This window comes from Anomaloglossus baeobatrachus, chromosome 10 (genome assembly GCF_048569485.1).
Source record: "Anomaloglossus baeobatrachus isolate aAnoBae1 chromosome 10, aAnoBae1.hap1, whole genome shotgun sequence".
NCBI classification, from domain to species: Eukaryota; Metazoa; Chordata; class Amphibia; order Anura; family Aromobatidae; genus Anomaloglossus; species Anomaloglossus baeobatrachus.
In genome coordinates, this window is record NC_134362.1 from 214,645,579 (window position 1) to 214,673,213 (window position 27,635).

The 27,635-nt window shown below is 59.3% G+C and overlaps 1 protein-coding gene across 1 annotated transcript in view; it reads right to left on the bottom strand.

Annotated features, from left to right (window-relative positions):
• DRC7 (dynein regulatory complex subunit 7) overlaps positions 1-27,635 on the bottom strand; it is a 143,066-nt gene that overhangs the window by 110,313 nt on the left and 5,118 nt on the right. The window contains exons 3-4 of the mRNA XM_075325468.1: positions 14,123-14,282; positions 13,876-14,001 (exon numbers count right to left, since the gene is read on the bottom strand). Coding sequence (XP_075181583.1) covers positions 13,876-14,001; positions 14,123-14,282 — 286 coding nt within the window. The remainder of the gene's footprint in view (positions 1-13,875; positions 14,002-14,122; positions 14,283-27,635) is intronic.

Below are 27,635 nucleotides of genomic sequence, written 5' to 3' on the forward strand. Positions count from 1 at the left end.
GAAGGGGGACAGAGAGGCGAGGGGGGACAGAGGAGAGGGGGAACAGAGGAGAGGGGGGACAGAGGAGAGGGGGGACAGAGAAGAGGCGGAGCGGCTGCCATGGGGGAGAAACCGGGGAAAGCGCGGCTGAGAGATACCCGATATACAGAAGGGACAGAGGAGAGAGGGGACAGAGAGGAGAGAGAGAGGAGGAGAGGAGAGGGGGGACAGAGCGGAGAAGAGGCGGAGCGGCTGCCATGGGGGAGAAACCGGGGAAAGCGCGGCTGAGAGATACCCGATATACAGAGAGGGACAGAGAGGCGAGGGGGGACAGAAAGGAGGCGCAGCGGCTGCCATGGGGGAGAAACCGGGGAAAGCGCGGCTGAGAGATACCCGATATACAGAGGGGGACAGAGGAGAGGGGGGACAGAGGGGAAGAGGCGGAGCGGCTGCCATGGGGGAGAAACCGGGGAAAGCGCGGCTGAGAGATACCCGATATACAGAGGGGACAGAGGAGAGAGGGGACAGAGAAGAGGCAAGAGAGAGGCGAGGGGGGACAGTGAGGAGAAGAGGCGGAGCGGCTGCCATGGGGGAGAAACCGGGGAAAGCGCGGCTGAGAGATACCCGATATACAGAGGGGGACAGAGAGGCGAGGGGGGACAGAAAAGAGGCGGAGCGGCTGTCATGGGGGAGAAACCGGGGAAAGCGCGGCTGAGAGATACCCGATATACAGAGAGGGACAGAGAGGAGAGAGGGAGGCGAGGGGGGACAGAGGAGAGGGGGGACAGAGGAGAAGAGGCGCAGCGGCTGATATGTGCGAGGTGGGACAGAGGAGAGGGGGGACAGAGGAGAAGAGGCGCAGCAGCTGACATGGGGGAGAAACCGGGGAAAGCGCGGATGAGAGATACCCGATATACAGAGAGGGACAGAGAGGCGAGGGGGGACAGAGAAGAGGCAAGAGAGAGGCGAGGGGGGACAGAGAAGAATAGGCGGAGCGGCTGCCATGGGGGAGAAACCGGGGAAAGCGCGGCTGAGAGATACCCGATATACAGAGGGGACAGAGAGGCGAGGGGGGACAGAGGAGAATAGGCGGAGCGGCTGCCATGGGGGAGAAACCGGGGAAAGCGCGGCTGAGAGATACCCGATATACAGAGGGGGACAAAGAGGCGAGGAGAAGAGGCGAGGGGGGACAGAGGAGAAGAGGCGCAGCGGCTGACATGGGGGAGAAACCGGGGAAAGCGAGGCTGAGAGATACCCAATATACAGAGGGGGACAGAGAGGCGAGGGGGGACAGAGAAGAGGCGGAGCCGCTGCCATGGGGGAGAAACCGGGGAAAGCGCGGCTGAGAGATACCCGATATACAGAGAGGGACAGAGAGGCGAGGGGGGACAGAGAAGAGGCAAGAGAGAGGCGAGGGGGGACAGAGAAGAGGCAAGAGAGAGGCGAGGGGGGACAGAGAGGAGAAGAGGCGGAGCGGCTGCCATGGGGGAGAAACCGGGGAAAGCGCGGCTGAGAGATACCCGATATACAGAGGGGGACAGAGAGGCGAGGAGGGACAAAGAAGAGGCAAGAGAGAGGCGAGGGGGGACAGAGAAGAGGCAAGAGAGAGGCGAGGGGGGACAGAGAGGAGAAGAGGCGGAGCGGCTGCCATGGGGGAGAAACCGGGGAAAGCACGGCTGAGAGATACCCGATATACAGAGAGGGACAGAGAGGCGAGGGGGGACAGAGGAGAGAGAGAGGCGAGGAGGGACAAAGAAGAGGCAAGAGAGAGGCGAGGGGGGACAGAGAAGAGGCAAGAGAGAGGCGAGGAGGGACAGAGAGGAGAAGAGGCGGAGCGGCTGCCATGGGGGAGAAACCGGGGAAAGCGCGGCTGAGAGCTACCCGATATACAGAGGGGGACAGAGAAGAGAGGGGACAGAGAAGAGGCAAGAGAGAGGCGAGGGGGGACAGAGAGGAGAAGAGGCGGAGCGGCTGCCATGGGGGAGAAACCGGGGAAAGCGCCGCTGAGAGATACCCGATATACAGAGGGGACAGAGAGGCGAGGGGGGACAGAGAAGAGGCAAGAGAGAGGCGAGGGGGGACAGAGAGGAGAAGAGGCGGAGCGGCTGCCATGGGGGAGAAACCGGGGAAAGCGCGGCTGAGAGATACCCGATATACAGAGGGGACAGATGAGAGAGGGGACAGAGAGGAGAGAGAGAGGAGGAGAGGAGAGGGGGGACAGAGCGGAGAAGAGGCGGAGCGGCTGCCATGGGGGAGAAACCGGGGAAAGCGCGGCTGAGAGATACCCGATATACAGAGGGTACAGAGAGGCGAGGGGGGACAGAGAAGAGGCGGAGCGGCTGCCATGGGGGAGAAACCGGGGAAAGCGCGGCTGAGAGATACCCGATATACAGAGGGGACAGAGAGGCGAGGGGGGACAGAGGAGAATAGGCGGAGCGGCTGCCATGGGGGAGAAACCGGGGAAAGCGCGGCTGAGAGATACCCGATATACAGAGGGGGACAAAGAGGCGAGGAGAAGAGGCGAGGGGGGACAGAGGAGAAGAGGCGCAGCGGCTGACATGGGGGAGAAACCGGGGAAAGCGAGGCTGAGAGATACCCAATATACAGAGGGGGACAGAGAGGCGAGGGGGGACAGAGAAGAGGCGGAGCTGCTGCCATGGGGGAGAAACCGGGGAAAGCGCGGCTGAGAGATACCCGATATACAGAGAGGGACAGAGAGGCGAGGGGGGACAGAGAAGAGGCAAGAGAGAGGCGAGGGGGGACAGAGAAGAGGCAAGAGAGAGGCGAGGGGGGACAGAGAGGAGAAGAGGTGGAGCGGCTGCCATGGGGGAGAAACCGGGGAAAGCGCAGCTGAGAGATACCCGATATACAGAGGGGACAGAGGAGAGAGGGGACAGAGAGGAGAGAGAGAGGAGGAGAGGAGAGGGGGGACAGAGCGGAGAAGAGGCGGAGCGGCTGCCATGGGGGAGAAACCGGGGAAAGCGCGGCTGAGAGATACCCGATATACAGAGGGGACAGAGAGGCGAGGGGGGACAGAGAAGAGGCGGAGCGGCTGCCATGGGGGAGAAACCGGGGAAAGCGCGGCTGAGAGATACCCGATATACAGAGAGGGACAGAGAGGTGAGGGGGGACAGAGAAGAGGCAAGAGAGAGGCGAGGGGGGACAGAGAGGAGAAGAGGAGAAGAGGCGGAGCGGCTGCCATGGGGGAGAAACCGGGGAAAGCGCGGCTGAGAGATACCCGATATACAGAGAGGGACAGAGAGGAGAGAGGGGACAAAGAGGAGAGAGAGAGGCGAGGGGGGACAGAGGAGAGGGGGGACAGAGGAGAAGAGGCGCAGCGGCTGACATGGGGGAGAAACCGGGGAAAGCGCGGCTGAGAGATACCCGATATACAGAGGGGGACAGAGAGGAGAGAGGGGACAAAGAGGAGAGAGAGAGGCGAGGGGGGACAGAGGAGAGGGGGGACAGAGGAGAAGAGGCGCAGCGGCTGACATGGGGGAGAAACCGGGGAAAGCGCGGCTGAGAGATACCCGATATACAGAGGGGACAGAGAGGCGAGGGGGGACAGAGGAGAATAGGCGGAGCGGCTGCCATGGGGGAGAAACCGGGGAAAGCGCGGCTGAGAGATACCCGATATACAGAGGGGACAGAGAGTCGAGGGGGGACAGAGGAGAATAGGCGGAGCGGCTGCCATGGGGGAGAAACCGGGGAAAGCGCGGCTGAGAGATACCCGATATACAGAGAGGGACAGAGAGGCGAGGGGGGACAGAGGAGAGAGAGGAGAGGGGGGACAGAGGAGAGGAGGGACAGAGAAGAGGCGGAGCGGCTGCCATGGGGGAGAAACCGGGGAAAGAGCGGCTGAGAGATACCCGATATACAGAGGGGACAGAGGAGAGAGGGGACAGAGGGGAGAGAGAGAGGAGGAGAGGAGATGGGGGACAGAGCGGAGAAGAGGCGGAGCGGCTGCCATGGGGGAGAAACCGGGGAAAGCGCGGCTGAGAGATACCCGATATACAGAGGGGGACAGAGGAGAGGGGGGACAGAGGAGAAGAGGCGCAGGGGCTGCCATGGGGGAGAGACCGGGGAAAGCGCGGCTGAGAGATACCCGATATACAGAGGGGACAGAGGAGAGAGGGGACAGAGAGGAGAGAGAGAGGAGGAGAGGAGAGGGGGGACAGAGCGGAGAAGAGGCGGAGCGGCTGCCATGGGGGAGAAACCGGGGAAAGCGCGGCTGAGAGATACCCGATATACAGAGGGGACAGAGGAGAGAGGACAGAGAAGAGGCGGAGCGGCTGTCATGGGGGAGAAACCGGGAAAAGCGCGGCTGAGAGATACCCGATATACAGAGGGGGACAGAGAGGCGAGGGGGGACAGAGAAGAGGCGGAGCGGCTGTCATGGGGGAGAAACCGGGAAAAGCGCGGCTGAGAGATACCCGATATACAGAGGGGACAGAGAGGCGAGGGGGGACAGAGGAGAATAGGCGGAGCGGCTGACATGGGGGAGAAACCGGGGAAAGCGCGGCTGAGAGATACCCGATATACAGAGGGGACAGAGAGGCGAGGGGGGACAGAGGAGAAGAGGCGGAGCGGCTGCCATGGGGGAGAAACCGGGGAAAGCGCGGCTGAGAGATACCCGATATACAGAGGGGACAGAGGAGAGAGGACAGAGAAGAGGCGGAGCGGCTGTCATGGGGGAGAAACCGGGAAAAGCGCGGCTGAGAGATACCCGATATACAGAGGGGGACAGAGAGGCGAGGGGGGACAGAGAAGAGGCGGAGCGGCTGTCATGGGGGAGAAACCGGGAAAAGCGCGGCTGAGAGATACCCGATATACAGAGGGGACAGAGAGGCGAGGGGGGACAGAGGAGAATAGGCGGAGCGGCTGACATGGGGGAGAAACCGGGGAAAGCGCGGCTGAGAGATACCCGATATACAGAGGGGACAGAGAGGCGAGGGGGGACAGAGGAGAAGAGGCGCAGCGGCTGACATGGGGGAGAAACCGGGGAAAGCGCGGCTGAGAGATACCCGATATACAGAGGTGTGAGACTGTGACCGGGGTTATCTATGACGGCCGGTATGTCTCGCCCCGGTTGTGCTCACTCCATGATAGAAAGTAAATCCACTATAGGGTTAATGCTGTTTCCCTACAGGCTTAAGGAAGGGTTAAAAGGAAACAGGAACGAGGGCAGGTGTGCCGGATGTGGGGAGTGATCACAACTCCCTGGGTTCTCTGCTGGAGAGACATGTATATTGCTGTGGACGTTTGTTTGGAGATTAAACACCGTGTGCTGTGAACCTTACTGCCTGGATCCCGTGTCTTCTGCTGCGCAGCCGACCGTGCTACCTCACATATGGTGGAGAATGCGGGCATGCCAGCCGGTGAGGTGTACCTTCCTTTTCTGGTAACCCGGTAGCACATGTCCTGGATTCAAGCAGCTATACTACGGCCCAAACCCAGTGACGCCATGGAGGACATACTAAAGCAGTTGGCTCAAGCTACTGCACAGCAACAACAGGTGAATACCCACCTGCTCCGGACGTTGGAGCAACAGCAGCGACAAGCTGATGCACAGCAGCAACAAGTTGATGCACAGCGGCAACAAGCTGATGCACAGCGGCAACAACACCAGCAATCCTTGATATTGCAGGAAAAAAGGCACCAAGAACAGATGGTTCTCCTGGCCAAGTCAATCCGTGCCGGACCGGCAGCAACAACCCCGGGACCGGGTGACGACAGCAGCGTCCGGAAAGCGGTGAGACAAGCGTTACAAAAGATGACCCCGGGGGATGATGTGGAAGCGTTCCTGGCAGTGTTTGAGCGGGTGGCCGAGCGGGAAAAGCTGCCGACCCCCCAGTGGGCTGAGGTATTGTCACCCTATCTGACGGGGGAACCCCAAAAAGCGTACCTGGACCTCTGTACCGAGGACGCCATTGACTATGTGACCCTGAAAGCCGAAATACTGGCTCGGTTGGGGGTGAATACTTATGTACGGGCTCAGCGGGTAAATCAGTGGTTCTATGAGGAAGCCAAACCCGTACGCTCCCAGGCCTATGACTTATTACATCTTGTAAAAAAGTGGTTGCAGCCTGACACTCTGAGCCTGGCGCAAATGGTGGAAAGGGTAGTAGTGGATCGTTTTGTGCGCACTTTACCCGTCACCGTTCAACGGTGGGTAGGACAGGGTGACCCGAGTACCCTGGACCAATTAGTGTCCCTGGTAGAGCGGCATGTGGCTACGCAGGACTTGATACGGGACACTGAGACTTTGCGTACCGCCCGTCGGTCCGGCCCCTCCAAGCCTAGGGCCAAGGACCCACCGCTGACAACGGTACAGGAGTCCGCTACCGTCCCGGCTGAGGCCGCGCCCGCTGTTCCTGAGGTCCGGAAGGCTCTGTACCCTAAACGACAACTTGTCAAGGGGGTTTCCTTCCCTATTAGATGTTGGCGGTGCCAGCGGGTGGGACATATGGAAGCCCAGTGTCCACTGACCACGGAGCCCATGGATTGTGGGGTTACCCGGCGGGGTTCAATGTATGCTCAGGTGGTGTGTACCGCTGACCTGGTTCCCCCAGAGACTGAGCCACACTTGTGCCAAATACAGGTGAATGGATGTCCGGTTACAGGATTGTTGGATTCCGGAAGCTTAGTGACCCTTGTGCGAGCCACCTTGAGGGCTAAAGTAAAGGCCACAGGACGTACCGTGGGGGTGGTTTGCATACATGGGGACCGCCGAGACTATCCCACGGGGATGGTCACCATCACAGCACCTTGCGGTCAGGTGCAACATGAAGTGGGACTTCTGAACACTCTTCCTTATGACGTGATCCTAGGAAGGGATCTGCCCTATTTTTGGACTTTATGGAGGGGACCCCCTAAGTCCCCTCAGGTATTGGTCAGTCCGGGACCTGAACCCTACAATCCTGAATCTGGGACGCCTGCCGTAGGGGTCACCATGATAGGGACAGAGTGTGAACCCGATAGGTCACCCCTAGAGGTATTGGCAGGAGAGGCTGAAATGGTCGAGCCCATCCCGGAGTTGGAGGCATCCCCGGATACGTTTGGGACAGCCCAACTCCAGGACCCTACATTAATACATGCCCGGAATCGGGTGATAGTAATTGACGGGGTGGCACAGCTGCCCGGTGCCCAGGTAAGGTACCCCCATTTCGCTCTCAAGCAGGATTTACTCTACAGGGTAGATGAAATACGGGGCGTGGGGGTAGAGCAGTTGGTGGTGCCCCAGCCGTATCGCCGGCGGGTCCTCGACTTGGCTCATAAACACCTGATGAGTGGTCACCTAGGGGTCAAGAAAACGCAGGAGCGAATATTGCAAAGGTTTTATTGGCCCGGGGTCTTTGGAGAGGTAAAACGGTTCTGCGAAACCTGCCCGGAGTGTCAGCTTACCGCACCCCTGGCCCACTTTCGCAGTCCGTTGGTACCATTACCCATTATAGAAGTCCCTTTTGAACGGATAGGAATGGATCTGGTGGGGCCCCTCGTAAAGTCTGCTCGAGGGCACCAACACATCCTAGTGATCGTTGACTATGCCACCCGGTATCCAGAGGCGATACCTCTCAGACATACTGCAGCAAAGCTTATAGCTCGGGAGTTGTTTGCTGTGTTCTGCCGGGTGGGGTTGCCCAAGGAGATCCTTACGGATCAGGGGACCCCATTCATGTCTAAAGTGACCAAAGAGCTGTGCCGGCTACTCCAGATCAAGCAGTTGCGTACGTCTGTGTATCATCCTCAGACGGATGGGTTAGTGGAACGATTCAATAAAACCCTGAAAACCATGCTAAAAACGGTGATCTCCAAAGACGGGAAAGACTGGGATATGATGCTTCCCTATTTGATGTTTGCCATCCGTGAGGTGCCACAGGCATCCACGGGGTTTTCGCCTTTTGAGTTGTTATACGGGCGACATCCCCGAGGATTGTTGGACCTGGCAAAGGAAACATGGGAGCAAGAGCCCACCCCCCATAAAAGTGTGATTGAACACATTTTAGGAATGCAGAACCGCATAAGCGCGGTCATGCCAATTGTGAAGGAGCATTTACAGGAGGCTCAGGCCGCGCAAAGCGGCCGCTACAATAGACAAGCCACCGTGCGGACCTTTAAACCCGGGGATCGGGTGTTGGTATTAATCCCCACGGCGGAGAGTAAATTCCTGGCTCAGTGGCAAGGCCCCTACGAGATAAAGGAAAGAGTCGGGGTGGTCAACTATAAAGTATTGCAGCCCGGTAGGCGGAAACCTGAACAAATATACCATGTCAACCTATTAAAACCGTGGCAGGATCGGGAAAGCCTGATGGTTGAGTTTCCCCCATCTCCCTCCTCTTCGGGTCGTTCACTCCCGGCTTCAACGACCTCCGGAGAGGACGAACCGGAAGTAAGGATCGGAGAAGCCCTCACCAAGCAACAGAGGCGAGAGGCCAGACGACTGGTTCAGCAGAACCCCGATGTCTTCTCCGAGTTGCCGGGTAGGACCAGTCTGATACGACATGACATTGTCACCGAGCCTCACCTGAAGGTACGCCTGAAGTCATACCGCGTGCCGGAGGCTCGAAGACAAGCCATATCAGAGGAAGTGAAGACAATGCTACGCCTGGGGGTCATCGAAAAATCCCGGAGTGAATGGGCTAGTCCCATTGTCCTAATACCAAAACCCGATGGCTCCTTAAGGTTCTGCAATGACTTCCGGAGATTGAACGAAATATCCAAGTTCGATCTCTACCCCATGCCCCGGGTGGATGAGCTGATTGATAGGCTGGGACAGGCGCGATATTTTACCACGCTCGACCTGACCAAGGGGTACTGGCAGGTGCCACTGACGGAGTCCGCCAAGGAGAAAACCGCTTTTGTTACGCCGGAGGGTCTCTTCCACTATGTTGTCTTGCCTTTTGGGTTACATGGCGCTCCGGCCACGTTCCAGAGGTTGATGGACTTGGTGCTGGAACCTCACCAGGCGTATGCATCAGCGTACCTTGATGACATCATTATTTACAGCTCCGATTGGCAGACCCACTTGGAACAGGTACAAGCGGTGGTGGACGCGCTTCGAACAGCCGGATTGACAGCCAATCCCAAGAAATGTGCGTTGGGACTCACGGAAGCCCGCTACTTGGGCTACGTGATAGGCCAAGGGGTGATTAAGCCCCAAATTAACAAGGTTGAGGCGATCCAGAAGTGGCCTAGACCCCTGACCACGAAGCAGGTTAGGGCCTTCCTGGGTATCGTGGGGTACTACAGGAGGTTTGTAATGGATTTTGCGGGACTATCAGCCCCCTTCACGGACCTTCTCAAAGGTAAGAAGTCCGTCATGGTGCGGTGGACTCCGCAGGCCGAGGACTCCTTCCGGGCCCTGAAGGAGGTCCTGTGCGGACAGCCCGTTCTGGTCAACCCTGATTTCCGGAAGGAGTTCATTGTACAGACTGACGCCTCGGAGGTCGGCCTGGGGGCAGTGCTGTCTCAGGTGGTTCAGGGGGAGGAACACCCCGTCACCTTCTTGAGTAGGAAGCTCACCCCTCCCGAGCGGAATTATAGCGTAGTGGAGAAGGAGTGCCTGGCGATCAAGTGGGCCTTGGAGTCCCTACGCTATTACCTGCTGGGACGGCAGTTTCGCTTGGTGACTGATCACTCTCCGCTGGTCTGGATGAGGTCCGCCAAGGAACGGAATGCCCGGGTTACCCGGTGGTTCCTTTCTCTGCAGAACTTCCGGTTTACGGTTGAACACCGGGCCGGTCGGTTGCAGGGCAACGCCGATGCCTTGTCCCGCGGCCCGTGTTTGATGGCTGGAGTTCAACCCCGCACGCTTGAACTGAGGGGGGGGGTATGTGAGACTGTGACCGGGGTTATCTATGACGGCCGGTATGTCTCGCCCAGGTTGTGCTCACTCCATGATAGAAAGTAAATCCACTCTAGGGTTAATGCTGTTTCCCTACAGGCTTAAGGAAGGGTTAAAAGGAAAAAGGAACGAGGGCAGGTGTGCCGGATGTGGGGAGTGATCACAACTCCCTGGGTTCTCTGCTGGAGAGACATGTATATTGCTGTGGACGTTTGTTTGGAGATTAAACACCGTGTGCTGTGAACCTTAATGCCTGGATCCCGTGTCTTCTGCTGCGCAGCCGACCGTGCTACCTCACAGAGGGGACAGAGAGGCGAGGGGGGACAGAGGAGAAGAGGCGCAGCGGCTGACATGGGGGAGAAACCGGGGAAAGCGCGGCTGAGAGATACCCGATATACAGAGAGGGACAGAGAGGCGAGGGGGGACAGAGGAGAGAGAGAGGAGAGGGGGGACAGAGGAGAGGGGGGACAGAGGAGAAGAGGCAGAGCGGCTGCCATGGGGGAGAAACTGGGGAAAGCGCGGCTGAGAGATACCCGATATATAGAGAGGGACAGAGAGGCGAGGGGGGACAGAGAGGAGAGAGGAGAGGGGGGACAGAGGAGAAGAGGCGGAGCGGCTGCCAAGGGGGAGAAACCGGGGAAAGCGCGGCTGAGAGATACCCGATATACAGAGGGGGACAAAGAGGCGAGGAGAAGAGGCGAGGGGGGACAGAGGAGAAGAGGCGCAGCGGCTGCCATGGGGGAGAAACCGGGGAAAGCGCGGCTGAGAGATACCCGATATACAGAGAGGGACAGAGAGGAGAGAGAGAGGTGAGGGGGGACAGAGGAGAGGGGGGACAGAGGAGAGGGGGGACAGAGGAGAAGAGGCGCAGCGGCTGACATGGGGGAGAAACCGGGGAAAGCGCGGCTGAGAGATACCCGATATACAGAGGGGACAGAGGAGAGGGGGGGCAGAGAGGAGAGAGAGAGGCGAGGGGGGACTGAGGATAGGGGGGACAGAGGAGAAGAGCCGGAGCGGCTGCCATGGGGGAGAAACCGGGGAAAGCGCGGCTGAGAGATACCCGATATACAGAGGGGGACAGAGAGGCGAGGAGAAGAGGCGAGGGGGACAGAGAGGCAAGGGGGACAGAGGAGAGGGGGGACAGAGAGGAGAAGAGGCGAAGAGGCTGCCATGGGGGAGAAACCGGGGAAAGCGCGGCTGAGAGATACCCGATATACAGAGGGGGACAGAGAGGCGAGGGGGGACAGAGAGGAGAGAGAGAGGCGAGGGGGGACAGAGAAGAGGCGGAGCGGCTGCCATGGGGGAGAAACCGGGGAAAGCGCGGCTGAGAGATACCCGATATACAGAGAGGGACAGAGAGGCGAGGGGGGACAGAGAGGCGAGGGGGGACAGAGAAGAGGAAGAGGCGGAGCGGCTGCCATGGGGGAGAAACCGGGGAAAGCGCGGCTGAGAGATACCCGATATACAGAGGGGGACAGAGAGGAGAGAGGGGACAAAGAGGAGAGAGAGAGGCGAGGGGGGACAGAGGAGAAGAGGCGCAGCGGCTGCCATGGGGGAGAAACCGGGGAAAGCGCGGCTGAGAGATACCCGATATACAGAGAGGGACAGAGAGGCGAGGGGGGACAGAGAGGAGAGGGGGGGACAGAGGAAAAGAGGTGGAGCGGCTGCCAAGGGGGAGAAACCGGGGAAAGCGCGGCTGAGAGATACCCGATATACAGAGAGGGACAGAGAGGCAAGAGAGAGGTGAGGGGGGACAGAGGAGAGGGGGGACAGAGGAGAAGAGGCGCAGCGGCTGCCATGGGGGAGAAACTGGGGAAAGCGCAGCTGAGAGATACCCGATATACAGAGAGGGACAGAGAGGCGAGGGGGGACAGAGGAGAGAGAGAGGAGAGGGGGGACAGAGGAGAAGAGGCGGAGCGGCTGCCAAGGGGGAGAAACCGGGGAAAGCGCGGCTGAGAGATACCCGATATACAGAGAGGGACAGAGAGGCGAGGGGGGACAGAGGAGAGAGAGAGGAGAGGGGGGACAGAGCGGAGAAGAGGCGGAGCGGCTGCAATGGGGGAGAAACCGGGGAAAGTGCGGCTGAGAGATACCCGATATACAGAGAGGGACAGAGAGGCGAGGGGGGACAGAGGAGAGAGAGAGGAGAGGGGGGACAGAGGAGAAGAGGCGGAGCGGCTGCCATGGGGGAGAAACCGGGGAAAGCGCGGCTGAGAGATACCCGATATACAGAGAGGGACAGAGAGGAGAGGGGGGACAGAGAGGAGAGAGAGAGGCGAGGGGGGACAGAGGAGAGGGGGGACAGAGGAGAAGAGGCGGAGCGGCTGCCATGGGGGAGAAATCGGGGAAAGCGCGGCTGAGAGATACCCGATATACAGAGGGGGACAGAGAGGCGAGGGGGGACAGAGAAGAGGCGGAGCGGCTGCCATGGGGGAGAAATCGGGGAAAGCGCGGCTGAGAGATACCCGATATACAGAGGGGGACAGAGAGGCGAGGAGAAGAGGCGAGGGGGGACAGAGGAGAAGAGGCGGAGCGGCTGCCATGGGGGAGAAACCGGGGAAAGCGCGGCTGAGAGATACCCGATATACAGAGAGGGACAGAGAGGGACAGTGGAGAGGGGGGACAGACAGGAGAGGGGGGACAGAGGAGAGAGACAGGCGAGGGAGGAGAGAGAGGAGAAGAGGCGGAGCGTCTGTCATGGGGGAGAAACCGGGGAAAAGCGCGGCTGAGAGATCCCCCGATATACAGAAGGGGACAGAGGAGAGAGGTGACAGAGAGGCAAGAGAGAGGCGAGGGGGGACAGAGGAGAGAGAGAGGCGAGGGGGGAGAGAGAGGAGAAGAGGCGGAGCGGCTGTCATGGGGAAGAAACCGGGGAAAAGCGCGGCTGAGATATACCCGATATACAGAGGGGGACAGAGAGGCGAGGAGAAGAGGCGAGGGGGGAAGGAGAGGCGGGGGGACAGAGAGGAGAGAGAGAGGTGAGGGGGAGAGAGAGGAGAAGAGGCGGAGCAGCTGTCATGGGGAAGAAACCGGGGAAAAGCGCGGCTGAGAGATACCTGATATACAGAGGGGACAGAGGAGAGAGGGGACAGAGAGGCGAGGGGGACAGAGAGGCAAGAGAGAGGCGAGGGGGGACAGAGAGGAGAAGATGCAGAGCGGCTGTCATGGGGGAGAAACCGGGAAAAAGCACTACTGAGAGATACCCGATATACAGAGGGGGACAGAAGAGAGAGGGGACAGAGAGGCAAGAGAGAGGCGAGGGGGGACAGAGAGGTGAGAGGGGACAGAGAGGTGAGGGGGGACAGAGAGGAGAAGAGGCAGAGCGGCTTTCATGGGGAAGAAACTGGGAAAAAGCGCTAGGGGGCGAGAGGGGATAGAGAGGCGAGGGGGGATAGAGAGGCGAGGGGGGATAGAGAGGTGAGAGGGGACAGAGAGGCAAGGGGAGGACAGAGAGCCAAGGGGAAAGAGAGGCGAGGGGGGAAACAGAGAGGAGAGTGGCAGGGGGACAGAGGCAAGGGGAGACAGAGACGAGGGGGGACAGAGGTGAAAGGACAGAGAGGCAAGGGGGGACAAAGAGGCGAGAGAGAAGAGAGAACAGAGGGGCGAGGGGTGACAGAGGCGAGAGAGGAGAGGGGACAGAGAGGCAAGGGGGGACAGAGGACAAAGAGGTGAGAGAGGACAGGCGAGATGATAGAGAGGCAAAAGAAGTGAGAGGACAGAGAGGGGAGACAGAGAGGCAAGAGGGGGGCAGAGGGGGGAGAGAGGTGAGGAAAGAGAGGCGAGGGGGGCAGAGAGGCGAGGGGAGAGAGGCAGGGGGGGGCAGAGGGGGGAGAGAGGTGAGGAAAGAGGCGAGGGGGGCAGAGAGGCGAGGGGAGAGAGGCGAGGGGGGGGCAGGGAGGCATGGGGAGTGAGAAGGGACAGAGGTGAGGGGACAGAGATGAGGGGGCCAGAGGCGAGGGGCCAAAGGGGGGCCAGAGATAGGAAGAGAGTTGAGGGGGCCAGAGAGGGGAGACGTGAGGGACAGAAGTCACAGATAAGTCGTGGATGGTTACCAGCTCGGTGGCGGGCTTCAGTGGTTCCATAGTGAGACATTCGGACACAAAGTGTGCACACTCCTCCCACTGGTAGAGCGATGGGTACGGGAGAAGCGTGGGGCGCAGCGTGGAGCACACAAATTTCTGTGGATGCAAAAATGGTGGTGACCATGAGAAGAGAGATAGCAAGTCACAAAGCCGCGCGTCGCCCCATGTTACCCTCCATGAGCCCTCCCTCTCCCCCATTCTGGCTGGGGTCACTCACCTGCACCCCACACTCGTTCTGTGGGGATGTGAAGAGCGGCGTCCGGTCCGGATACAGCTGCGTGTACTGGCGGCAAAAGTTCTCTGCTAGGTCCAGCAGCATCTGCTCTGAAGGAGAGTTCTGGGTGTAGGACGGCGGGAAACATGAGACCTCTAATGCTCTGCAATACATGTCACACAAGATAATGAGGGCGGCCCCCCACCAGATCACAGTCCTCCTCATATCCCCCCTCCAGATCACAGTCCTCCCCATATCCCCTACCAGATCACAGTCCTCCCCATATCCCCCCCACCAGATCACAGTCCTCCCCATATCCCCCCCACCAGATCACAGTCCTCCCCGTATCCCCCCCACCAGATCACAGTCCTCCTCATATCCCCTACCAGATCACAGTCCTCCCCATATCCCCTACCAGATCACAGTCCTCCCCATATCCCCCCCACCAGATCACAGTCCTCCCCATATCCCCCCCACCAGATCACAGTCCTCCCCGTATCCCCCCCACCAGATCACAGTCCTCCCCATATCCCCTACCAGATCACAGTCCTCCTCATATCCCCCAACCAGACCACAGTCCTCCCCATATCCCCCCCACCAGATCACAGTCCTCCCCATATCCCCCCCCACCAGATCACAGTCCTCCCCACATCCCCCCCACCAGATCACAGTCCTCCCCGTATCCCCCCCACCAGATCACAGTCCTCCCCGTATCCCCCCCACCAGATCACAGTCCTCCCCATATCCCCTACCAGATCACAGTCCTCCTCATATCCCCCAACCAGACCACAGTCCTCCCCATATCCCCTACCAGATCACAGTCCTCCCCATATCCCCCCACCAGATCACAGTCCTCCCCATATCCCCCCCACCAGATCACAGTCCTCCCCGTATCCCCCCCATCAGATCACAGTCCTCCCCATATCCCCTACCAGATCACAGTCCTCCCCATATCCCCCCCCATCAGATCACAGTCCTCCCCATATCCCCTACCAGATCACAGTCCTCCCCATATCCCCCCCACCAGATCACAGTCCTCCCCGTATCCCCCCACCAGACCACAGTCCTCCCCATATCCCCTACCAGATCACAGTCCTCCTCGTATCCCCCCCATCAGATCACAGTCCTCCCCATATCCCCTACCAGATCACAGTCCTCCCCATATCCCCCCCACCAGATCACAGTCCTCCCCATATCCCCCCCACCAGATCACAGTCCTCCCCGTATCCCCCCCACCAGATCACAGTCCTCCCCATATCCCCTACCAGATCACAGTCCTCCTCATATCCCCCAACCAGACCACAGTCCTCCCCATATCCCCCCCCACCAGATCACAGTCCTCCCCATATCCCCCCCCACCAGATCACAGTCCTCCCCACATCCCCCCCACCAGATCACAGTCCTCCCCGTATCCCCCCCACCAGATCACAGTCCTCCCCGTATCCCCCCCACCAGATCACAGTCCTCCCCATATCCCCTACCAGATCACAGTCCTCCTCATATCCCCCAACCAGACCACAGTCCTCCCCATATCCCCTACCAGATCACAGTCCTCCCCATATCCCCCCACCAGATCACAGTCCTCCCCATATCCCCCCCACCAGATCACAGTCCTCCCCGTATCCCCCCCATCAGATCACAGTCCTCCCCATATCCCCTACCAGATCACAGTCCTCCCCATATCCCCCCCCATCAGATCACAGTCCTCCCCATATCCCCTACCAGATCACAGTCCTCCCCATATCCCCCCCACCAGATCACAGTCCTCCCCGTATCCCCCCACCAGACCACAGTCCTCCCCATATCCCCTACCAGATCACAGTCCTCCTCGTATCCCCCCCATCAGATCACAGTCCTCCCCATATCCCCTACCAGATCACAGTCCTCCCCATATCCCCCCCCACCAGATCACAGTCCTCCCCATATCCCCCCCCCACCAGATCACAGTCCTCCCCATATCCCCTACCAGATCACAGTCCTCCCCATATCCCCCACCAGATCACAGTCCTCCCCATATCCCCCACCAGATCACAGTCCTCCCCATATCCCCCACCAGATCACAGTCCTCCTCATATCCCCCCATCAGATCACAGTCCTCCCCATATCCCCACCAGATCACAGTCCTCCTCATATCCTCCCCATCAGATCACAGTCCTCCCCATATCCCCACCAGATCACAGTCCTCCCCATATCCCCCACCAGATCACAGTCCTCCCCATATCCCCCCACCAGATCACAGTCCTCCCCATATCCCCCCACCAGATCACAGTCCTCCCCATATCCCCCCACCAGATCACAGTCCTCCCCATATCCCCCCACCAGATCACAGTCCTCCCCATATCCCCCCACCAGATCACAGTCCTCCCCATATCTCCCCACCAGATCACAGTCCTCCCCATATCCCCCCCAAGATCAGTCCTCCTCATATCCCCCCACCAGATCACAGTCCTCCCCATATCCCCCCCACCAGATCACAGTCCTCCCCATATCCCCACCAGATCACAGTCCTCCCCATATCCCCCACCAGATCACAGTCCTCCTCATATCCCCCCATCAGATCACAGTCCTCCCCATGTCCTCCATCAGATCACAGTCCTCCCCGTATCCCCCACCAGATCACAGTTCTCCCCGTATCCCCCCACCAGATCACAGTCCTCCCCATATCCCACACCAGATCCCAGTCCTCCCCATATCCCCCCCACCAGATCCCAGTCCTCCTAATATCCCCCCACCAGATCACGGTCCTCCCCATATCCCCCACCAAATCACAGTCCTCCCCGAACCCCCCCCACCAGATCACAGTCCTCCCCATATCCCCCACCATATCACAGTCCTCCCCATATCCCCCACCAAATCACAGTCCTCCCCGAACCCCCCCCACCAGATCACAGTCCTCCCCATATCCCCCCCCCCCACCAGATCACAGTCCTCCCCATATTCCCAGAAGATCACAGTCCTCCTCATATCCTCAATCATATCACAGTCCTCCCCATGTCCTCCATCAGATCCCAGTCCTCCCCATATCCTCCATCAGATCACAGTCCTCCCCGTATCCCCCATCAGATCACAGTCCTCCCCGTATCCCCCAGCAGATCACAGTCCTCCCCGTATCCCCCCACCAGATCACAGTCCGCCCCGTATCCCCCCCACCAGATACAGTCCTCCCCATATCCCCCACCATATCACAGTCCTCCCCATATCCCCCCACCAGATCACAGTCCTCCCCATATCCCCCCACCAGATCACAGTCCTCCCCATATCCTCCCACCAGATCACAGTCCTCCCCATATCCCCCACCAGATCACAGTCCTCCCCATATCCCCCCACCAGATCACAGTCCTCCCCATATCCCCCACCATATCACAGTCCTCCCCATATCCCCCCACAAGATCACAGTCCTCCCCATATCCCCCCACCAGATCACAGTCCTCCCCATATCCCCCCACCAGATCACAATCCTCCCCATATCCCCACCAGATCAGTCCTCCCCATATCCCCCCCACCAGATCACAGTCCTCCCCATATCCCCCACCAGATCACAGTCCTCCCCATATCCCCTACCAGATCACAGTCCTCCTCATATCCCCCAACCAGACCACAGTCCTCCCCATATCCCCCCCACCAGATCACAGTCCTCCCCATATCCCCCCCCACCAGATCACAGTCCTCCCCACATCCCCCCCACCAGATCACAGTCCTCCCCGTATCCCCCCCACCAGATCACAGTCCTCCCCGTATCCCCCCCACCAGATCACAGTCCTCCCCATATCCCCTACCAGATCACAGTCCTCCTCATATCCCCCAACCAGACCACAGTCCTCCCCATATCCCCTACCAGATCACAGTCCTCCCCATATCCCCCCACCAGATCACAGTCCTCCCCATATCCCCCCCACCAGATCACAGTCCTCCCCGTATCCCCCCCATCAGATCACAGTCCTCCCCATATCCCCTACCAGATCACAGTCCTCCCCATATCCCCCCCCCATCAGATCACAGTCCTCCCCATATCCCCTACCAGATCACAGTCCTCCCCATATCCCCCCCACCAGATCACAGTCCTCCCCGTATCCCCCCACCAGACCACAGTCCTCCCCATATCCCCTACCAGATCACAGTCCTCCTCGTATCCCCCCCATCAGATCACAGTCCTCCCCATATCCCCTACCAGATCACAGTCCTCCCCATATCCCCCCCACCAGATCACAGTCCTCCCCATATCCCCCCCACCAGATCACAGTCCTCCCCGTATCCCCCCCACCAGATCACAGTCCTCCCCATATCCCCTACCAGATCACAGTCCTCCTCATATCCCCCAACCAGACCACAGTCCTCCCCATATCCCCCCCACCAGATCACAGTCCTCCCCATATCCCCCCCCACCAGATCACAGTCCTCCCCACATCCCCCCCACCAGATCACAGTCCTCCCCGTATCCCCCCCACCAGATCACAGTCCTCCCCGTATCCCCCCCACCAGATCACAGTCCTCCCCATATCCCCTACCAGATCACAGTCCTCCTCATATCCCCCAACCAGACCACAGTCCTCCCCATATCCCCTACCAGATCACAGTCCTCCCCATATCCCCCCACCAGATCACAGTCCTCCCCATATCCCCCCCACCAGATCACAGTCCTCCCCGTATCCCCCCCATCAGATCACAGTCCTCCCCATATCCCCTACCAGATCACAGTCCTCCCCATATCCCCCCCCATCAGATCACAGTCCTCCCCATATCCCCTACCAGATCACAGTCCTCCCCATATCCCCCCCACCAGATCACAGTCCTCCCCGTATCCCCCCACCAGACCACAGTCCTCCCCATATCCCCTACCAGATCACAGTCCTCCTCGTATCCCCCCCATCAGATCACAGTCCTCCCCATATCCCCTACCAGATCACAGTCCTCCCCATATCCCCCCCACCAGATCACAGTCCTCCCCATATCCCCCCCACCAGATCACAGTCCTCCCCGTATCCCCCCCACCAGATCACAGTCCTCCCCATATCCCCTACCAGATCACAGTCCTCCTCATATCCCCCAACCAGACCACAGTCCTCCCCATATCCCCCCCCACCAGATCACAGTCCTCCCCATATCCCCCCCCACCAGATCACAGTCCTCCCCACATCCCCCCCACCAGATCACAGTCCTCCCCGTATCCCCCCCACCAGATCACAGTCCTCCCCGTATCCCCCCCACCAGATCACAGTCCTCCCCATATCCCCTACCAGATCACAGTCCTCCTCATATCCCCCAACCAGACCACAGTCCTCCCCATATCCCCTACCAGATCACAGTCCTCCCCATATCCCCCCACCAGATCACAGTCCTCCCCATATCCCCCCCACCAGATCACAGTCCTCCCCGTATCCCCCCCATCAGATCACAGTCCTCCCCATATCCCCTACCAGATCACAGTCCTCCCCATATCCCCCCCCATCAGATCACAGTCCTCCCCATATCCCCTACCAGATCACAGTCCTCCCCATATCCCCCCCACCAGATCACAGTCCTCCCCGTATCCCCCCACCAGACCACAGTCCTCCCCATATCCCCTACCAGATCACAGTCCTCCTCGTATCCCCCCCATCAGATCACAGTCCTCCCCATATCCCCTACCAGATCACAGTCCTCCCCATATCCCCCCCCACCAGATCACAGTCCTCCCCATATCCCCCCCCACCAGATCACAGTCCTCCCCATATCCCCTACCAGATCACAGTCCTCCCCATATCCCCCACCAGATCACAGTCCTCCCCATATCCCCCACCAGATCACAGTCCTCCCCATATCCCCCACCAGATCACAGTCCTCCTCATATCCCCCCATCAGATCACAGTCCTCCCCATATCCCCACCAGATCACAGTCCTCCTCATATCCTCCCCATCAGATCACAGTCCTCCCCATATCCCCACCAGATCACAGTCCTCCCCATATCCCCCACCAGATCACAGTCCTCCCCATATCCCCCCACCAGATCACAGTCCTCCCCATATCCCCCCACCAGATCACAGTCCTCCCCATATCCCCCCACCAGATCACAGTCCTCCCCATATCCCCCCACCAGATCACAGTCCTCCCCATATCCCCCCACCAGATCACAGTCCTCCCCATATCCCCCCACCAGATCACAGTCCTCCCCATATCTCCCCACCAGATCACAGTCCTCCCCATATCCCCCCCAAGATCAGTCCTCCTCATATCCCCCCACCAGATCACAGTCCTCCCCATATCCCCCCCACCAGATCACAGTCCTCCCCATATCCCCACCAGATCACAGTCCTCCCCATATCCCCCACCAGATCACAGTCCTCCTCATATCCCCCCATCAGATCACAGTCCTCCCCATGTCCTCCATCAGATCACAGTCCTCCCCGTATCCCCCACCAGATCACAGTTCTCCCCGTATCCCCCCACCAGATCACAGTCCTCCCCATATCCCACACCAGATCCCAGTCCTCCCCATATCCCCCCCACCAGATCCCAGTCCTCCTAATATCCCCCCACCAGATCACGGTCCTCCCCATATCCCCCACCAAATCACAGTCCTCCCCGAACCCCCCCCACCAGATCACAGTCCTCCCCATATCCCCCACCATATCACAGTCCTCCCCATATCCCCCACCAAATCACAGTCCTCCCCGAACCCCCCCCACCAGATCACAGTCCTCCCCATATCCCCCCCCCCACCAGATCACAGTCCTCCCCATATTCCCAGAAGATCACAGTCCTCCTCATATCCTCAATCATATCACAGTCCTCCCCATGTCCTCCATCAGATCCCAGTCCTCCCCATATCCTCCATCAGATCACAGTCCTCCCCGTATCCCCCATCAGATCACAGTCCTCCCCGTATCCCCCAGCAGATCACAGTCCTCCCCGTATCCCCCCACCAGATCACAGTCCGCCCCGTATCCCCCCCACCAGATACAGTCCTCCCCATATCCCCCCACCAGATCACAGTCCTCCCCATATCCCCCACCAGATCACAGTCCTCCCCATATCCCCCCACCAGATCACAGTCCTCCCCATATCCCCCACCATATCACAGTCCTCCCCATATCCCCCCACAAGATCACAGTCCTCCCCATATCCCCCCACCAGATCACAATCCTCCCCATATCCCCACCAGATCAGTCCTCCCCATATCCCCCCCACCAGATCACAGTCCTCCCCATATCCCCCACCAGATCACAGTCCTCCCCATATCCCCTACCAGATCACAGTCCTCCTCATATCCCCCAACCAGACCACAGTCCTCCCCATATCCCCCCCACCAGATCACAGTCCTCCCCATATCCCCCCCCACCAGATCACAGTCCTCCCCACATCCCCCCCACCAGATCACAGTCCTCCCCGTATCCCCCCCACCAGATCACAGTCCTCCCCGTATCCCCCCCACCAGATCACAGTCCTCCCCATATCCCCTACCAGATCACAGTCCTCCTCATATCCCCCAACCAGACCACAGTCCTCCCCATATCCCCTACCAGATCACAGTCCTCCCCATATCCCCCCACCAGATCACAGTCCTCCCCATATCCCCCCCACCAGATCACAGTCCTCCCCGTATCCCCCCCATCAGATCACAGTCCTCCCCATATCCCCTACCAGATCACAGTCCTCCCCATATCCCCCCCCATCAGATCACAGTCCTCCCCATATCCCCTACCAGATCACAGTCCTCCCCATATCCCCCCCACCAGATCACAGTCCTCCCCGTATCCCCCCACCAGACCACAGTCCTCCCCATATCCCCTACCAGATCACAGTCCTCCTCGTATCCCCCCCATCAGATCACAGTCCTCCCCATATCCCCTACCAGATCACAGTCCTCCCCATATCCCCCCCACCAGATCACAGTCCTCCCCATATCCCCCCCACCAGATCACAGTCCTCCCCGTATCCCCCCCACCAGATCACAGTCCTCCCCATATCCCCTACCAGATCACAGTCCTCCTCATATCCCCCAACCAGACCACAGTCCTCCCCATATCCCCCCCCACCAGATCACAGTCCTCCCCATATCCCCCCCCACCAGATCACAGTCCTCCCCACATCCCCCCCACCAGATCACAGTCCTCCCCGTATCCCCCCCACCAGATCACAGTCCTCCCCGTATCCCCCCCACCAGATCACAGTCCTCCCCATATCCCCTACCAGATCACAGTCCTCCTCATATCCCCCAACCAGACCACAGTCCTCCCCATATCCCCTACCAGATCACAGTCCTCCCCATATCCCCCCACCAGATCACAGTCCTCCCCATATCCCCCCCACCAGATCACAGTCCTCCCCGTATCCCCCCCATCAGATCACAGTCCTCCCCATATCCCCTACCAGATCACAGTCCTCCCCATATCCCCCCCCATCAGATCACAGTCCTCCCCATATCCCCTACCAGATCACAGTCCTCCCCATATCCCCCCCACCAGATCACAGTCCTCCCCGTATCCCCCCACCAGACCACAGTCCTCCCCATATCCCCTACCAGATCACAGTCCTCCTCGTATCCCCCCCATCAGATCACAGTCCTCCCCATATCCCCTACCAGATCACAGTCCTCCCCATATCCCCCCCCACCAGATCACAGTCCTCCCCATATCCCCCCCCCACCAGATCACAGTCCTCCCCATATCCCCTACCAGATCACAGTCCTCCCCATATCCCCCACCAGATCACAGTCCTCCCCATATCCCCCACCAGATCACAGTCCTCCCCATATCCCCCACCAGATCACAGTCCTCCTCATATCCCCCCATCAGATCACAGTCCTCCCCATATCCCCACCAGATCACAGTCCTCCTCATATCCTCCCCATCAGATCACAGTCCTCCCCATATCCCCACCAGATCACAGTCCTCCCCATATCCCCCACCAGATCACAGTCCTCCCCATATCCCCCCACCAGATCACAGTCCTCCCCATATCCCCCCACCAGATCACAGTCCTCCCCATATCCCCCCACCAGATCACAGTCCTCCCCATATCCCCCCACCAGATCACAGTCCTCCCCATATCCCCCCACCAGATCACAGTCCTCCCCATATCCCCCCACCAGATCACAGTCCTCCCCATATCTCCCCACCAGATCACAGTCCTCCCCATATCCCCCCCAAGATCAGTCCTCCTCATATCCCCCCACCAGATCACAGTCCTCCCCATATCCCCCCCACCAGATCACAGTCCTCCCCATATCCCCACCAGATCACAGTCCTCCCCATATCCCCCACCAGATCACAGTCCTCCTCATATCCCCCCATCAGATCACAGTCCTCCCCATGTCCTCCATCAGATCACAGTCCTCCCCGTATCCCCCACCAGATCACAGTTCTCCCCGTATCCCCCCACCAGATCACAGTCCTCCCCATATCCCACACCAGATCCCAGTCCTCCCCATATCCCCCCCACCAGATCCCAGTGCTCCTAATATCCCCCCACCAGATCACGGTCCTCCCCATATCCCCCACCAAATCACAGTCCTCCCCGAACCCCCCCCACCAGATCACAGTCCTCCCCATATCCCCCACCATATCACAGTCCTCCCATATCCCCCACCAAATCACAGTCCTCCCCGAACCCCCCCCACCAGATCACAGTCCTCCCCATATCCCCCCCCCCACCAGATCACAGTCCTCCCCATATTCCCAGAAGATCACAGTCCTCCTCATATCCTCAATCATATCACAGTCCTCCCCATGTCCTCCATCAGATCCCAGTCCTCCCCATATCCTCCATCAGATCACAGTCCTCCCCGTATCCCCCATCAGATCACAGTCCTCCCCGTATCCCCCAGCAGATCACAGTCCTCCCCGTATCCCCCCACCAGATCACAGTCCGCCCCGTATCCCCCCCACCAGATACAGTCCTCCCCATATCCCCCACCATATCACAGTCCTCCCCATATCCCCCCACCAGATCACAGTCCTCCCCATATCCCCCCACCAGATCACAGTCCTCCCCATATCCTCCCACCAGATCACAGTCCTCCCCATATCCCCCACCAGATCACAGTCCTCCCCATATCCCCCCACCAGATCACAGTCCTCCCCATATCCCCCACCATATCACAGTCCTCCCCATATCCCCCCACAAGATCACAGTCCTCCCATATCCCCCCACCAGATCACAGTCCTCCCCATATCCCCCCACCAGATCACAATCCTCCCCATATCCCCACCAGATCAGTCCTCCCCATATCCCCCCCACCAGATCACAGTCCTCCCATATCCCCACCAGATCACAGTCCTCCCCATATCCCCCCCACCAGATCACAGTCCTCCCCATATCCCCCACAAGATCACAGTCCTCCTCATATCCCCCCCCACCAGATCACGGTCCTCCCCATATCCCCCACCAAATAACAGTCCTCCCCGTACCCCCCCACCAGATCACAGTCCTCCCCATATCCTCCCACCAGATCACAGTCCTCCCCATATTCCCATAAGATCACAGTCCTCCCCATAACGTCCATCAGATCACAGTCCTCCCGATGTCCTCCATCAGATCACAGTCCTCCCCATGTCCTCCATCAGATCACAGTCCTCCCCGTATCCCCCAGCAGAACACAGTCCTCCCCGTATCCCCCCACCAGATCACAGTCCTCCCCGTATCCCCCCACCAGATCACAGTCCTCCCCGTATCCCCCCACCAGATCACAGTCCGCCCCGTATCCCCCCACCATATCACAGTCCTCCCCGTATTCCCCCACCAGATCACAGTCCTCCCCATATCCCCCCACCAGATCACAGTCCTCCCCATATCCCCCCACCAGATCACAGTCCGCCCCGTATCCCCCCCACCAGATCACAGTCCGCCCCGTATCGCCCCACCATATCACAGTCCTCCCCGTATTCCCCCACCAGATCACAGTCCTCCCCATATCCCCCCACCAGATCACAGTCCTCCCCATATCCCCCCACCAGATCACAGTCCTCCCCATATCCCACACCAGATCACAGTCCTCCCCATATCCCACACCAGATCCCAGTCCTCCCCATATCCCCCCCCCACCAGATCCCAGTCCTCCTCATATCCCCCCCACCAGATCACGGTCCTCCCCATATCCCCCACCAAATCACAGTCCTCCCCGAACCCCCCCACCAGATCACAGTCCTCCCCATATCCCCCCACCAAATCACAGTCCTCCCCATATCCCCCACCATATCACAGTCCTCCCCATATCCCCCACCAAATCACAGTCCTCCCCGAACCCCCCCCACCAGATCACAGTCCTCCCCATATCCCCCCCCCACCAGATCACAGTCCTCCCCATATTCCCAGAAGATCACAGTCCTCCTCATATCCTCAATCATATCACAGTCCTCCCCGTATCCCCCATCAGATCACAGTCCTCCCCGTATCCCCCAGCAGATCACAGTCCTCCCCGTATCCCCCAGCAGATCACAGTCCTCCCCGTATCCCCCCACCAGATCACAGTCCTCCCCATATCACCCCCACCAGATCACAGTCCTCCCCATATCACCCCACCAGATCACAGTCCTCCCCATATCCCCCACCAAATCACAGTCCTCCCCGAACCCCCCCCCACCAGATCACAGTCCTCCCCATATCCCCCCCCACCAGATCACAGTCCTCCCCATATTCCCAGAAGATCACAGTCCTCCTCATATCCTCAATCATATCACAGTCCTCCCCATGTCCTCCATCAGATCCCAGTCCTCCCCATATCCTCCATCAGATCACAGTCCTCCCCGTATCCCCCATCAGATCACAGTCCTCCCCGTATCCCCCAGCAGATCACAGTCCTCCCCGTATCCCCCCACCAGATCACAGTCCGCCCCGTATCCCCCCCACCAGATACAGTCCTCCCCCTATCCCCCACCATATCACAGTCCTCCCCATATCCCCCCACCAGATCACAGTCCTCCCCATATCCCCCCACCAGATCACAGTCCTCCCCATATCCTCCCACCAGATCACAGTCCTCCCCATATCCCCCCACCAGATCACAGTCCTCCCCATATCCCCCACCAGATCACAGTCCTCCCCATATCCCCCCACCAGATCACAGTCCTCCCCATATCCCCCACCATATCACAGTCCTCCCCATATCCCCCACCATATCACAGTCCTCCCCATATCCCCCCACAAGATCACAGTCCTCCCCATATCCCCCCACCAGATCACAGTCCTCCCCATATCACCCCCACCAGATCACAGTCCTCCCCATATCACCCCACCAGATCACAGTCCTCCCCATATCACCCCACCAGATCACAGTACTCCCCATATCCCCCCACCAGATCACAGTCCTCCCCATATCCCCCCCACCAGATCCCAGTCCTCCTCATATCCCCCCCCACCAGATCACGGTCCTCCCCATATCCCCCACCAAATCACAGTCCTCCCCGAACCCCCCCCCACCAGATCACAGTCCTCCCCATATCCCCCCCCACCAGATCACAGTCCTCCCCATATTCCCAGAAGATCACAGTCCTCCTCATATCCTCCATCAGATCACAGTCCTCCCCGTATCCCCCATCAGATCACAGTCCTCCCCGTATCCCCCAGCAGCTCACAGTCCTCCCGTATCCCCCCACCAGATCACAGTCCGCCCCATATCCTCCCACCAGATCACAGTCCTCCCCATATCCCCCCACCAGATCACAGTCCTCCCCATATCCCCCACCAGATCACAGCCCTCCCCATATCCCCCACCAGATCACAGTCCTCCCCATATCCCCCACCATATCACAGTCCTCCCCATATCCCCCCACAAGATTACAGTCCTCCCCATATCCCCCCACCAGATCACAGTCCTCCCCATATCACCCCCACCAGATCACAGTCCTCCCCATATCACCCCACCAGATCACAGTCCTCCCCATATCACCCCACCAGATCACAGTACTCCCCATATCACCCCACCAGATCACAGTACTCCCCATATCCCCCCACCAGATCACAGTCCTCCCCATATCACCCCACCAGATCACAGTCCTCCCCATATCACCCCACCAGATCACAGTACTCCCCATATCACCCCACCAGATCACAGTACTCCCCATATCCCCCCACCAGATCACAGTCCTCCCCATATCACCCCACCAGATCACAGTCCTCCCCATATCCCCCCCACCAGATCACAGTCCTCCCCATATCCCCCACCAGATCACAGTCCTCCCCATATCCCCCCCACCAGATCACAGTCCTCCCCATATCCCCCACCAGATCACAGTCCTCCCCATATCCCCCGCACCAGATCAGTCCTCCCCATATCCCCCACCATATCACAGTCATCCCTATATCCCCCACCATATCACAATCCTCCCCATATCACCCCACCAGATCACAGTCCTCCCCATATCCCACCCCACCAGATCACAGTCCTCCCCATATCCCCCCCCCACCAGATCACAGTCCTCCCCATATCCCCCCCCACCAGATCACGGTCCTCCCCATATCCCCCACCAGATCACAGTCCTCCCCGTTCCCCCCCCACCAGATCACAGTCCTCCCCATATTCCCATAAGATCACAGTCCTCC